General features: G+C 42.5%; 1 protein-coding gene across 3 annotated transcripts in view; it reads left to right on the top strand.

Moving 5' to 3' along the window:
* LOC102300185 (zinc finger protein GLI2) overlaps positions 1-14103 on the top strand; it is a 96927-nt gene extending 82824 nt beyond the window's left edge. For all 3 annotated transcript variants that reach the window (XM_005923047.3, XM_042221161.1, XM_042221162.1), the window contains 6 exons: positions 718-858; positions 4916-5065; positions 5635-5799; positions 6581-6859; positions 10036-10387; positions 11357-14103. In XM_005923047.3, coding sequence (XP_005923109.1) covers positions 718-858; positions 4916-5065; positions 5635-5799; positions 6581-6859; positions 10036-10387; positions 11357-13371 — 3102 coding nt within the window. In that variant the 3' untranslated portion in view covers positions 13372-14103. The remainder of the gene's footprint in view (positions 1-717; positions 859-4915; positions 5066-5634; positions 5800-6580; positions 6860-10035; positions 10388-11356) is intronic.
* The last annotated feature ends 210 nt before the right edge of the window (positions 14104-14313 follow it).

Below are 14313 nucleotides of genomic sequence, written 5' to 3' on the forward strand. Positions count from 1 at the left end.
TATATATATATAATTTGGTTGGAATAATTGATCACAACTTTGATTTTTAATTGATCACATTCTTTGATTTTTGTCAAAGTTGTGAAAGGAAAAGTGGGAACAATTTTGGAAATTCTGGAAGTTCTTTAGACAGTGAAAACTGGGGAAAGTGGAGGCGATATTTAGAAAACAGGGGAAGCTTTTATCAAACTGAAAGAACTGTTTGAGAAACACAGTTTCTCAACAGGTTTACCAGATTTGCCGCTGTTGAAGACGAGCCCGGACGCCTGATCACACACTCAGAAACACAAAGCTGACAATGTGAGATTTCAGTGTTTGGTTCATTTACGTTCACGCTGCTGAATTACAAGCTAACGTGGAGTTGTAAACAGAAGTCACGCGTGTGTGTTTGTGGTTGAGGTTGTCAAAACAAATCTGATGCCAACCTCTTCAACTTCAGTGAAGCATGATGGAGCGGTGCGAGCTTTAATCTGTAATTTACCATCTCTGGTGTTCGTGGCAGGTAAAACATATGAACAAACAGCTGAATGTGACTCCTAACAGCTGGGCAGTAAACGCTTCCACATGTGCTTGGTGCAAACAAGCCCTCAGATGAAGGCAAGAAAACGTGCTTATTTCAGTTCGAATAAATAACTCTCGGTGTTTTTCATTTATATTGAGAAAAATAAAGGACAGCTTGACATGTGTTTAACAGTGTTCGGTCTGGATTCTCTACAGAACCATCACAGTGGCTTGTTGGACCTGAAGGATGACGTGGATCGGGACGATTGTAAGCAGGAGCCCGAGGCTGTTTACGAAACCAACTGCCACTGGGAAGGCTGCACCAAAGAGTACGACACGCAGGACCAGCTGGTCCACGTAAGTGTGCGACTGCAAAAAAAACACCGTCTGCAAACTGATAAATATTCTGACATCTCAACACCTTTGCTAACCTAAAAGAAATGAAGCTGACAGAAAGATTTGTCCTGAAACCATAAAAATCAGGCAAATGAAAACCCTATCTGCCTCTTGAATAAATACCATATGATCAACGTAGCTTCTGAAAACTCAGATAAAGATATTAAATCTAGACTATTAGAGTTTGGTTTGGCTCAGTTGTGGTTAAAAATCAATCAGTTTAAATTCCAACAATGAGAATGTCAAATCTGAATGTTATTAGTCATTTTTTCTTGCATCATTCACACATCATGCACCAAGCACTCATTTAAAACAAAAGTAAAATATGAAGGTCCCAGAAAGTTGATTCTGTTCATCTGGACATAGCGTTTTCAGTGGGGGAAGATATAAAATATGATAGATAACTGCGACTCAAACTGTATTCTATATGAAACTCTGTTGTTGCTTAACAGGTTAAAATGACTCCTGTTTAGACTGGTGACCTTGGTTGGGTTCCTCTTGTGGCAGCCAAACTATGGTCTCCTTAAACCTGACCAAACAAAAATTAGAACCATAAAAATTATGATCGTCACATATTATATACAAACCTCAGTTTCCCTGTGAACATCCAACACATTGTTATGCCACAGCATGAACTACTGCCATTCTGGCAGATACTGCTGCTGACAAAGAGAGAAGTATTGTCCATGATTCAATAGCTTGTTGAACCACCTTCAGCAGCAATAACTTGAGGTAATGGTTTGCTGTATGACTTTATCGGTCTTTCACATCATCGTGGAGTCAATCTTCTTTGCAACATTACTTCAGTACATTGACTTTTTCCACTGAAACACCTTTATCATTGTCTTTTTCAGTCATTCTGTTGTATATTTGATGCTGTTCTTGGGATCATTGTATGCTTTACCCATCAAACAAAAGGCTCACATTTGACTCTGGAATACTTTGGTATACAGAAGAGTTCATAGTTGACTTGATGGCTGCAGGGTGTGCAGACTGCTGTGTTTAGTTTTGTGCATTACGACCAAATCTCCATTATGGTCTGACCTATCCAAAGGACATTGTTGCTGAACTCTTTTGTTTTGTTCAATGCAACATTATAAACCTAAGCTGTGCTACCACAAAGAAGCATGAGCAGCACCGACCCTTCCAAACAAGCCACACTTGTTCAGTCTTTTTCTAAGTGTGCTGTCATGAGCTTTAACATTCAACATGCTAACTGAGGCCTGTAGAGTCTGAGATGTACCTCTTCGGTTTCTCTGAGTATTGCACGTCTGATCTTGCTGGGATTCCCACTCCTGGATAGTAGTATTGTGTAGTATTGTGTTAATACACACCTGAATGCTGCACATCAGAAAACTGACAAAACCTCTGCTTTTGTAGAGGTGCTCTAGCTTGATGATGATCAGTTAATCGAGCTAATTTACTTTCTCACTTAATTTCAGTGGAAGCAGTGAACTTGTGCTTAGTTTTTCACAGGACAGCAGAGAGTCTCCAGTTTTGCAGATGATAAATCATTTGAAATTTGGCCTGCTAAGTTACCAGATGGTTTGGATGGCTAGCTGACCTTTTCCACTCAAGAGATGGAATACTAGTGTTAGCTTTATGGCTGTAAAAACAATCTGCATTAGCTGTGTTCTCCTACCTAGAGAAATAAGTTAACTAAATATAACAGCAACATTACTTCGATACAAATAAGAGTTGAAGGTAGGTGCTGTAATGTCTCCTGTAATGGTCCTGACATTATGAAGCTGCAAGTTTAATGCCGACCTTACTGGAAGACAACTCGGGATCAAATTTGATACTGAAAATGAGAAAATCTGCCCTGAAACAAGGGAAATAAAATCTTTTAATTCCTAAAAACTAAATGTTGACTTTCTCTTCCAAAGGTCAGGAATGAGCTCTTTGATCATCTACGTGAACATCTACCTGGACACTGAAAACAACCTCTGTGTTCATTCAGTTCTTGTACATGCTTGTTTTGAGTTTTTCCTCTGGCTGACAAGCTGACCTCCAAACCATCATCGCTTTCATTTTTTCTCATCGCAGCACGCAGAGTCTTGGCTGAAAGGGTCTTAGGCATTCCTCAGTTGCAGTGAAGCAGAGAGAGAAAAGAGGCAGCAGAGTGAGGAGGATTAGTGAGGGTCCTGCAGGGCTGGGAGGCTGCTGTCCATCATTCATTAAACCCCGATTCTTCTGTCCATCTGAGGAAAGTCTCACATAAACCAGCTCTGTGACCGTTTACAGACTTTTAAAGCTGCTATGTGTGGCATTTTCAAACACCGGAGCTTCAGATTCAACATGATTCTGATGCTTTGATCGCAGCGCTGTAAACAAATGAGTCTGTGGTCGAGGTAATTGTCAGCTGTGCCCTTGTTTTTTACAAATCGAGACCACATTTCCTGTAAACTTCATTAGATCCTATCCTCTCCCTGGCAGAGCTCCACTCATTTGTTTCCTTTAGATTCAAGGGTAAACATGTGAGGAATCATTTTTCCATTGATCAGTAACATGATCAAAACCTGTGCTCACTGGCTGTATCTGCATACAAAGACACAGCACAGAGGCGGAAAGTGGATGGATACACTAGTCTTTACCGCGAGATATCAGCAGGTGACTCATCCTAACACCACTAATATCAATCCTGTGGCTTCTCAGAGGAATTTGGTTAAATCAGTACTTTATGTAATTGAAGGAAGTTTTTTGGGGGACTTGTCTGAAATAAAACATGTAAGCATATTTCCCAACATTACTGGCAGCTTATTTAAAGGAAGAATTCATCCCAAAATCCATTTTACATATTTTTCTTCTGATCTGTAGTGATGCTCGTTCGTCTAGATAGTTTAGGCATGAGTCGTCCAGTTTTTGGGACATCAGCAATTTTGGCTTTTTGAAACCAAATGCTTGACTTTAATTTGGGATCATAGTTTACATCATCAAATCACCAACCTTCTGATTAGCAGATGACCCAACTTTAGTCAGAAATACAACAATCCTCAGACCAGTAAACACAGTGATATTCTTAAAAAAAAACTAAATTTGGACTTATTCATTTCCATCAAAGTGAGCAGTTGGAGACAGCCAGAACAGTCACAGGTTCACGATCCCTACTTTATGCTCTCTGTTATTAAAAATCCACAACTGTGTAGGGGCTACAGCATGTGGGAACTATTTTCTTTCACTGTCTACATCCACTACACATAGGAAGATTGTGGCTCACCTAAAGGTGCACACGACATCCTTACACAAATATATGCACAATTCCTTCTGCGCAGTGACACATATAGCAAATGTTATTCGATAGAAAAAAATAGTTGATGCCTGTCGTGATTTCTGAAAAGAGACAGTCATCGGGTCTTCAAGTGCATTTTACTTTAACGATACTGGTGAAAAGGCAGAATTTCTGACAGCTGATAGCTTTAAAACGGATACCAAATCAAACTAGAGCATGAGGAAAGAATAAATCATTTATTTTGGGGTTGAACGGTCCTTAACAGAGGAAGTCAAGCAGTTGTAATCACGAAAATAAGTGTGTGTGTTTGTGCAAATATTACAACAAACTGTCTTCCGCTTGGGTTAGATAATCAGGTAAGTCAATAACCTTCCACGGGAGGCTCTAGTGAGTTTTTGAGGGCATTTTTTCCTCTCAAAAATCTGTTAAAGCAGGAATAAATTTGAGGTTTCAAAGACACATAGGAGAGAAAAGGGTCAATTTTGAAAACACTCACAATAAAAGGATGAAGCTTGTCGAAAATGCTAAGAAAAAATATGATTTATTTTAAGAAGAAATGGTTTTTAGTGAGCTGTCTGATATCGCTCTTTAACCCACGTTCATTTCCACTGTCGCAGACAGTCTACGTATTCCCAATTAGACTTTCATCTGCTGCAGCCTTCCTTTGAGATTTCCGCTGATAAGACGGATTTCCACAGAAACATTAAACCGGGAACAACGTGGGAGCCTCTTAGTGGACAGCTCTCCCCAGAAAACCCTCTCATTTCTCTGTGTGTGTGTGTCCCACAGCACATCAATAACGACCACATCCACGGAGAGAAGAAGGAGTTCGTGTGCCGCTGGGAGGACTGTTCGCGGGAGCAGAAGCCCTTCAAAGCTCAGTACATGCTGGTGGTTCACATGCGCCGGCACACGGGGGAGAAACCACACAAGTGCACGGTGGGTAACGGATGGCCTCTGCGCCCTCTTCAGGCTCCCACAGGGCCCCTCATGCTCTCTAAACACCAGCAACTGCACATATGCACACATCTGGAAAACACACAGATTTCTTCAGACTTCCTCTTACTGAAGCATTCATCATTTTACTGTCAGATTAAAAGAATTTATACCCACACAACATCTGTAAACCCCTGGTTTTGACCCAAACCCCAGTTGATGGATTTATAACCTGTAACAGTATATTTAAGTTTTGTTCCAAAAAAATTGCTAAACTGCTGCTTTGCAACCAACTGGTCTCCAACTGGTTTTTCTGCCTGTGTGACTGAAGCTTTAATCATAATTATGATGCCAGTCTCCCGATATGATTTAAAGTCTTTACTTGTATAAATAGAAGTGAATATCTACTTTTAAAGTGCCACACAAATATTAGGATATCCACTATGAAGGCCTTGTGTTACCCTGTTGGTTATTTAACTGTTTATCCAGACAGTTATCTGTGTTTTGTCTTTATTTTTTTGCTGCCATTTGTTTGTTAGAGTCACTTAATTATTTCCTGTCTTCCTGTGCAGTTTGAGGGATGCTCTAAGGCCTACTCCCGCCTGGAGAATCTAAAAACCCACCTGCGCTCGCACACTGGCGAGAAGCCATACGTCTGCGAGCACGAAGGATGCAACAAAGCCTTTTCAAACGCCTCGGACCGGGCCAAGCACCAGAACCGGACGCACTCGAACGAGGTACAAAAGACTTCTCCGCTCACTGAAACTTCACACAGACTCTCTTATGGAGCTGCATAACAAATTCTCTCAGAGCGCTGCGATTGAAGTGGTGGAGATGTGAGGCTGCAGGTAGTGACAGCAGTTCACCTCCGCCTCAGGTGAGCTGAAGGCTTCATGTTGGGCAGCAGGTTTGTTCCTTTGTGTCTGTACGAAGTGGTGCCGGCACCCTTTGTGTCCCCCTGTGCAAGTCTTGCAGACATTTGTGAGTAAATAATGAGGTGGAGGCATAATGAGCTCCACGGCCCACAATGCATTAGGGCGAATCATGCTTGCCGCCCCTGCAGGAGCCAGACCACCTGCAGGAGCAGAAAATGAATCCTGGCAGTGTTTCAGAGCGCTCAGTGGGACTGCAGAGTGGGAATTCGGCATCGCTGCAACAGCCCACGGTCACACTGAGCTGCTCACATGCAGCTCAGATACAACTCAATAAAAACAGGTCCACAGCATTAGAGAGGGAGTTAAAACCTGCAGGTTGCCTCTGACTGCTGAGAAATCCCAAAGTCACTGATTGTTTCTGCTGATTTCCTCATTAAACGTTCAGTGCTAACAGCTGTTGACAGCAGATCTGCACAGCCTGCTGGAGTCACAGTTCACTATGTACCCTCACAGTGAATATGCAGGCTCTAATGACCGTATATATAAAGATGGATGTGGCCACCATAACATTTGGGAACTGCAGTTTTCGGTAGTTTTTAGTCTTTTATTTCGGCATTGAATGATTTTTTCTCTGCACCTACAGAAACCTTACGTATGTAAGATCCCCGGGTGCACCAAGCGCTACACCGATCCCAGCTCTCTCAGGAAGCACGTGAAGACAGTGCACGGCCCTGAGGCCCACGTCACCAAGAAGCAGCGCAGCGACCTGCCACCCAGACCACTGCCACCCCGGGAGAACAGCGAGAATGAGACGGGTCCAAGAGAGCGAACCCACAGGGAAGACAAAATATTGGATAACAGCTCCCCCAGAGGTGTGGAGGACTACCTGCAGGTCAAATCCATCAAGACAGAAAACGCTATGGTAAGACCGCTCAAATCTGCACACACACACACAGGGGCACAAAGTTAGACGAGTTATGTACTGCATGCTGACTTTACTACACAGCTTTGGATTCTAACAACTCTAGTATAAACCTCTTTTGTTTAATGAAGTATTTCTCTTATTTCTCTTCTTTTAGTCCAGCATGCCTTTTTGTTCTAACCTTTCTTCAGCTTCCTGCCTCATTGTTTTCATTTCTCTCTCCTTTCTGACTTTCCTTATGGACAGACCTTACTGAGGTGAGCTCATCTGTGGCTTATAACTATTGTACATTATTTAAAGTCCTTTTTATTTACCATCTTTCAACTTCCTTCCTTTCCATTACACTGATTCACTTCCAAAATTATATTATGACCAAAGAACAGCAGCTTCAAAGTCCCAAACACCTCCAGATTTATTCTCCCCACTCTTGTTGTAAAGCCATCTTGAGTTATGCCTCATTACCCTCTCCCATTCCTTTCCTCATTTTCATTCCAAGGTGCCAGATTTTCTTGTAATGTTTTAAAGTGGCCGTGAGCAATATTAGTTCAGGCTCTTTGAAGGTCTTTCAATTTTTTTTTTAAACACTGGCTACTTTTTCATTAATTTTCACTCCATTCCTTGTACCTGTCCATTTCCAGAGGATTGTTAACTCTCAACAGAAGAAACAGTGTTGTGTCTACACCAGGGTTGTCCTTGATCCAACACAGCTGATTTAAATGGCTAAATGACGTCAACATGTCTTGAAGTTCTCCAGAGGGCTGGTAATGAACTAATTATTTGATTCAGGTGTGCTGACACAGGGTGTCAGCACACCTGAATCAAACAAGTTAACAAAGAACACATTTTGAATTGCATCTTTGGCCGCTTTATTACGAGCTGCCTGTCACATAAACACATAATTTATGTGCCAAAGACAGACCAAAACAAAATAGAATTTTTGCACCAAGGTGATTCCCAAAGAGCTATTAGCTGAAAACTTGTCATAACTCATCATGGTGTGCAGTGTGTCCTTGAAAATATTAAGATGTATCTGGCCCTTCACTGAAGCCTCATCAGAAATGGTCTCAGTGGAAGTTTGGCTGATAAGAAGCCATTTTTAATGAAGGGGACCAAGGAGAAAAGACTGAGGCTGGATTATACAAGATCTGGACTGAAAATCAGCAGCAGCTCTGATAGAGTGATGAATCCAAATAAAAAAATCTGTGGTGAAAATCATTATCAGTATGTACAGATGTGGTCAGGTACAACAGTGAGTGTCTACAGACATCTGTAAAACACGGTGGAGGCTCTGTCATGGTTTTGGGCTGCATATAACTCAGTGGTGTTGGAGATCTTGTCAAAATTGATGAGATATGAACAGAGAAAAGTACCATCAAACTGTGATCCACAATGCAATATTTTTTGAAAAGCATCTGATTGATATAAGCACCTTTTTCAGCATGATGATCCCAAACACACTACCAGTGCAGTAAAAGAAACCCACGGTGCAGCACTATCAGTCATTAATGAAATGACAAGAAACCTTTCCAGCTCATTTGAATTGCCGTATGCTTTATTTCCATTTACGAGTCCAGTTGTTCCCCTTTTCCTAGCTAAGTCTAAAGAAATGATGTGAGGCTCAAGACTTTTGCACAGTACTGTATAATCAAAAAATGGTCACATTTCATAAACCGTTGATTTATGCAAGTGTGTAACAGACTTGTGTGTAATCACGTTGAGTCAGGTTCAGAAGTTTTGTTTTTAGCAACTGCAGTATAATCTAAACAACTTGAAATACTGCTAGAAATACTTTAAGTCTCATGCTTTTCTTTTTAATGCTGGTATTCCAGCAAGACAAACAGAGCATTTTATTGATAAAACTGCAGTTTTTTTCACTGTAATTTGCTTGATGAGACTGTAACTTGCCATATATTTGCCACCATTTCCATAGGCTTTAAATATAAAATGGATGAAGCCACTACCCAAAAAATAAACTCTGTAATTTCACTCATCAAAACAGCCAAATATGTCAGATAATGGCAACTAAAACATGCCAAAAGGCACACAAAACACAAACATGGTGGAAAGGTCAATTTCATTGACTCCAAAGCACTGGGCTTAACCTCTGGCATGGGGGCTGGTCCTTGATTAACGTCTGAGAAGCCCTGCCCTATTTCAGTGACAGCTGTTTAAAGTACCAAAAGTCAAGAAGGACTATAATCCTTTTCAGGGTAGAATATTAAAAACAACTCTACATTGCCTAATCTCTTATTGAAGTAGCTTTTCTTGGGGTTTTTTTGTTTTTTTTTAATGGGGTTTGTTTAATTTGTATGATTAAATTGGAATTAATTGCATCCAGTTAGTTTCTGAGATTTTAGTCATCTGAAACAAGCAGGGAGTTATTTATGCATGACGTTGTTATCTCGAAATGGTACTACGGTGTACATTTTTCCATTACACAGGATTACATTCACAGCAGAGACCTATCATACACCCATCACAGACCATGATAAAAGTCACTCCTGGATGAATATTCAAACACTGGGAATTGGTTGTGCAAACTGAGCCAACCAGCAAGCTGTGATCAAGACAGCTTTTTTAGCAGCGAATATATTAGAGACTGCAAGGAAACAGGCCAGGCAGTGGATATACACCGTCGAATCATTGCTGTCCTTAGTCCGACTGGAGAGGTTTGTCATCATGTTAAACCCTCTGTTAACTTGAATTTGATGTAAACAAAACTAACATTGAAAGATATAGTTGTGAAGGTAAGAGAACAACAAGCTTCACCTAAATGCTTGAGCAGCCTCCACCCTGACAGTTGATTTTTTGGAGAGGGAAATGTGATCACATGTTGTGATGATTGGCCCGGCGCTCTGGCTCAGGCTCAAGCAGCCTTTCATCCTGCCCATTTCTAATTCACAGACAGACTAAGACAGTCTGTAATCTGTGGTGTGCCCCCACCTCTTCACCCCCATCCCCAAAAAACACACTCATTATTTACAATTAAGCTGGGGGAGGATAAAAGACTCACTGATTCACTGTTTTTCATGCCATGTTAACCACTGTCCCATTTTTGTTCTACTACAGAAAAGCTGTTTTTAGGACAAACTATTGTGTCTCTTTCTGTTTTGCTCATGTTCTTTTTTTAAAATCTCATTTTCTGCATTCCTTCTCTTTCTCTTCCTTCTTTACAGATGTATCAGTCCAGCCCTGGCGGTCAGTCATCATGTAGCAGCGAACCATCACCACTTGGCAGTGCCACCAACAATGACAGTGGAGTAGAGATGGCGGCGCACAGCGGGGGGAGCCTAGGGGACCTCAGCACCCTGGATGACCTGCCGTTTGTGGAGTCCTTGGGCTTTGAAGATTCCACCAGTGGGGTCGCAGTGGTGGGTCTTCGCTTTAGAAAGCAATTTAGCACCAGCCAGCGCCTGGAGCATCTCAAGAAGGAGAAACTGAAGACAGTGAGGGACTCCTGCCAGTGGACCAACAACCCAACACCACCTGTGGTCCTCGGGACGAAGCTCCCACCTATATTGGCAGGCGGTGAGTTGATAGAAAGTCTAGATTAAAGCTGCTTTGACAGTTATTCACTTCACTTCAACCTTTCACTAAAAATATAGAAACTTTTCTATAGTTAACACTTTTCTTAGGTGATTTGGTTTCCAATCCAAGAACTAATTAGTAAGCAGGTGGACACTTTACTTTAATGTTTCCCACACATGAATAGACTTGGACAGGACTTTACTTGGACAATCCTCCTATAACCGTGCAGAAGAACTGAGTGTGAAGGTTGAAACTGTCAGTTTACTAGATCCATCTTTGTTCCATCCTCATCCATGGCCATAAGCTGTAGGTAGAAACAATAGGATCATGGATACGTGCTGAGCTTCCTTAGCACTTTGTCTGAGACCAGCTTTGGAGGTGATGAGCTCAGTCATTTAGGAGAAGATTAATAAAATGAACATGATTACATGGAGTCCTTCCCTGGTACCCAAAGTATCTGACTGGACACCTGAGAGAGATGTTTCAAGTATGTCCAACCAAGGCAGACCCAGGGATCCTTCACATTATTCAGGTGCTTTTCCAGTTCTGAGTGGTAGTCCTTCTACTCTGGAGGATGGAGGTTTATGCTGCTGTGCTGAACTCACTGAAGCTGCAGAGCACAACAAAGGACTTTCATCAAGACCATGGACTAGAATGAGAAACTGCCCAGTGAGCTATCTGAATATTGATCTGTTTTTTATTGCGGAAAACGTATATGTGGTATTACTTGTGGCATTAATTGACGTAGAAAGAGCAGGTGCACCTTCTTTCATATGAACACATACACCCACTGCCCCCTCAGATAGAATCTAATTCAATGAATGAAACGCACTACATTTGGTCCACCAGCAAGTTCCTAGTATTTTATGTTTGTTCGATTGAGTTTAAAAATACCTGAAAAAAAGCTCCACAAGCTTGACAAAGTAGCTCTAGATCTAGAGTTTCTCATTCTCGTCTGTTTGTTCACAGGTTCCCTCCTGGAGAGCCAAAATATGGGTGGGGGTCCGGCGTCCTTCCCTGGTTCTAGCTTTGGTGAACTGAGCTCTAGTAAAATGACTGTGCTAGAAAACCTTTCCGAGAGACGTGATAGCACTTCCAGCACCTTGAGCTCAGTCTACACCCTCAGTCGCCGCTCCTCAGGCATCTCCCCTTGTTTCTCCAGTCGCCGCTCCAGCCAGGCCTCACAATTTGGTGCCAACCGCCCCAGCAACATCAGCTCTGCGGACTCCTATGACCCCATCTCTGCCGACATCTCACGGCGTTCAAGTCAGGCTAGTCAGTGTGGTGGGAGTGGCGGAGGAGCAGGAGTGTTTGGAGCAGTGGGTCTTCCCAGCCCTCTGAGCCTGACCCCAGCCCAACACTACCGTCTCAAGGCAAAATATGCAGCTGCCACTGGGGGCGTACCACCTACACCTCTTCCATATATGGACCAAATGTGTCTGCAATCCCATGCAGCCCTGTATGAGGACTCCCAGAAACCCTCCACCAACAAAGGCCTACCTTTCAGACAGTACAGCAGCTATGCCACAAGAAGTTTGATGCCCCACGAAGTCCCATCTAACATCCCCCGTCGAGCCAGTGACCCTGTGAGACAGGTTGCCCCAGAAACTTTAAACCAGTCGCAGTTGCACCGCTACAACAGCATGGGCACGCTGAGTGGAAGGGTGACAATCCAGCCTTGTCCACCTCCTGCAGCAGATCACCGACGTTTATCTCAGCAAGACTGTCATCGATCAGATGGAGGTCTTCACCGTTATCCTTATAGTCTGCGACCACCAAGCATTTCAGAGAATGCTACCATGGAGACAACAAGTCACATCCCTGATAATGGAGACAAGACAAATGAAGATTTCCAAGGAACCTCAGCTATCCAGCAGCAGAGAAGGATGGCTATTGTGAATCTGCTCTCACAGATTTTACCCACTTCGAGGAATAGTCCAGGTCAACAGCAACAGATGTGTCCACCTTCGCCATCCAATGTTCCAGCAAGTTCAGGACTCATGGATGCCTCCCAGGAGTACTCCAGACTACAGGTTCGAGGGAACCTGGCTGTGCTCCAGCAAAACCACAATTTTGGATCTCTTAGCAACCATTTCAGCTCCAACCAGCAGTTGAATCAGAACCTCACAATGCAGCAGAGGTACATTCAGCTGAACTCCGAGCCAGGAGCAAACTGCCTCCAGCAACAAGGATTCCAGCAGCCATCGAATCTCAATGAAGCCCTGTTAAATGAAGGCATCCAGCCCTATGACAGGAATGGTAACACCACCTATAAGCCTTGCATTAACACCATTAGTGGGAGCAACTGCAAACAGGAGTCATGTGACATGGAGACCTTTGACTTGCACTTTGCTGATGCTGGATTTCAGCCTGTGCAGATAAAAATTGAACACACTGACACATCAATATGTAACATGAACTCCCCAAATCCCTCACAAGTTGGAAATCAGAACAATTTTCAGCCAAGGCCACCAACCGAACCGAGATCTCTGAACAAGAATCCTTCAGTTCCAAAAGTTACGCAGCAAATGATGCAAGCTGCTAATGCTAACTCCGAATTATCCACTGCTGGAGTTTTAGGACTTCACCGCAGCAATAATGCTAATGACAATGCCTTGTACTACACAGGGCAGATTCAAGTATATGAGCCTAATGGTAATGTAAACTGTAACAAGGTGGTGCCTCCCACTTCAAGCGCCAATCAGACGGCAAGAACCAGTGACTGTACCACAGCACTGGAGCAGGCACAAATAGACTTTGATAGCATGCTGGATGATGGGGATCACTCCAGCCTCATGTCGGGAACGCTAAGTCCAGGTCTGCTCCAGAGTTTGTCCCAGAGCTCCTCTCGCCTCACGACGCCCAGGAACTCGGTCACGTTGCCTTCGGTGCCTGCGGGGACAGGGAACATGGCCATCGGGGACATGAGCTCACTGCTGACTGCTCTAGCAGAGGAGAGCAAGTTCCTCAACTTGATGTCTTAGCCTCAAACTGTGTGCAGACATTTTGAACCCCTGATGCAGAATAACCCTTCAACCCTGCAGTTGGAATTGATGTGATTGTGAGCTGAAAGCTTCTGTAGCCTGCCTGTTGTTTCCTTGTACAGTCTTGTTTATGAATTATTTAAAATGGCAGTTTTTTTAGTCTTTTCAAAAAGCCATATCATTCTTTCTTTCTTTTTTTTTGCCTTAGGTAGCAAAAATGATGAACAAGGGAGTTTATTCAGTTGTTGTACAGGTCTGCAGTAAGATCAGTTTACTAAGTGCCTGCCTCAGATACAACAAACACATGTTGTGCGTATAGTTATATTCAAAAAATGTGCAAATTCAACCAGGTAATTATCTGTGTACTCAATTAAAACCTTTCACACTGTAAATTACTTGAGTTCAACTTTAATATTTGTCAAGGAGAAAACAGTTCACTATTCTTTTTTTCCATCTATCATCAAGTTTACAGCCACTTCCCTTGGTGAGCTGTGATTTGATTGCTGCATTGCTGCTGAGATTAACTGTGGCATCTCAGATTTGGGCATCAGAGACTTGATTTGTGACTGGAATTATTGATAACTTGGCCGTGCTCTCACAGAGAGAAGAGGAGAAGACTTCAGAGCAGAGACTCAAGCTTTCTTCTTTTTTACACTGTTGAAAACAGTTTGTTGTGCTCGTTATATGTAAATATCCTTTGTATATTTCTAAGAAATACAGTATTGACTTTGATTTTTTTAAATGCATGTGTTTTGTGTTGTCCTTCCAGCCCAGATTATCCACAGCAGAATCAGAAATACATTTTTTTTCAGTATATAAAGAAAACTATTTGGCTGTAGTTTAGGAAACACCATGCAATGCCATGCAAAGAGCAATATTAATGTTTAAAATGCACCTACTTAGCCAATTTCAAGCATATTTTTTTCCTGGGCCCAACAGAAG

The sequence above is a fragment of the Haplochromis burtoni genome, unplaced genomic scaffold (genome assembly GCF_018398535.1).
Source record: "Haplochromis burtoni strain Fernald_Lab_line unplaced genomic scaffold, NCSU_Asbu1 Contig_61, whole genome shotgun sequence".
NCBI lineage: Eukaryota > Metazoa > Chordata > Actinopteri > Cichliformes > Cichlidae > Haplochromis > Haplochromis burtoni.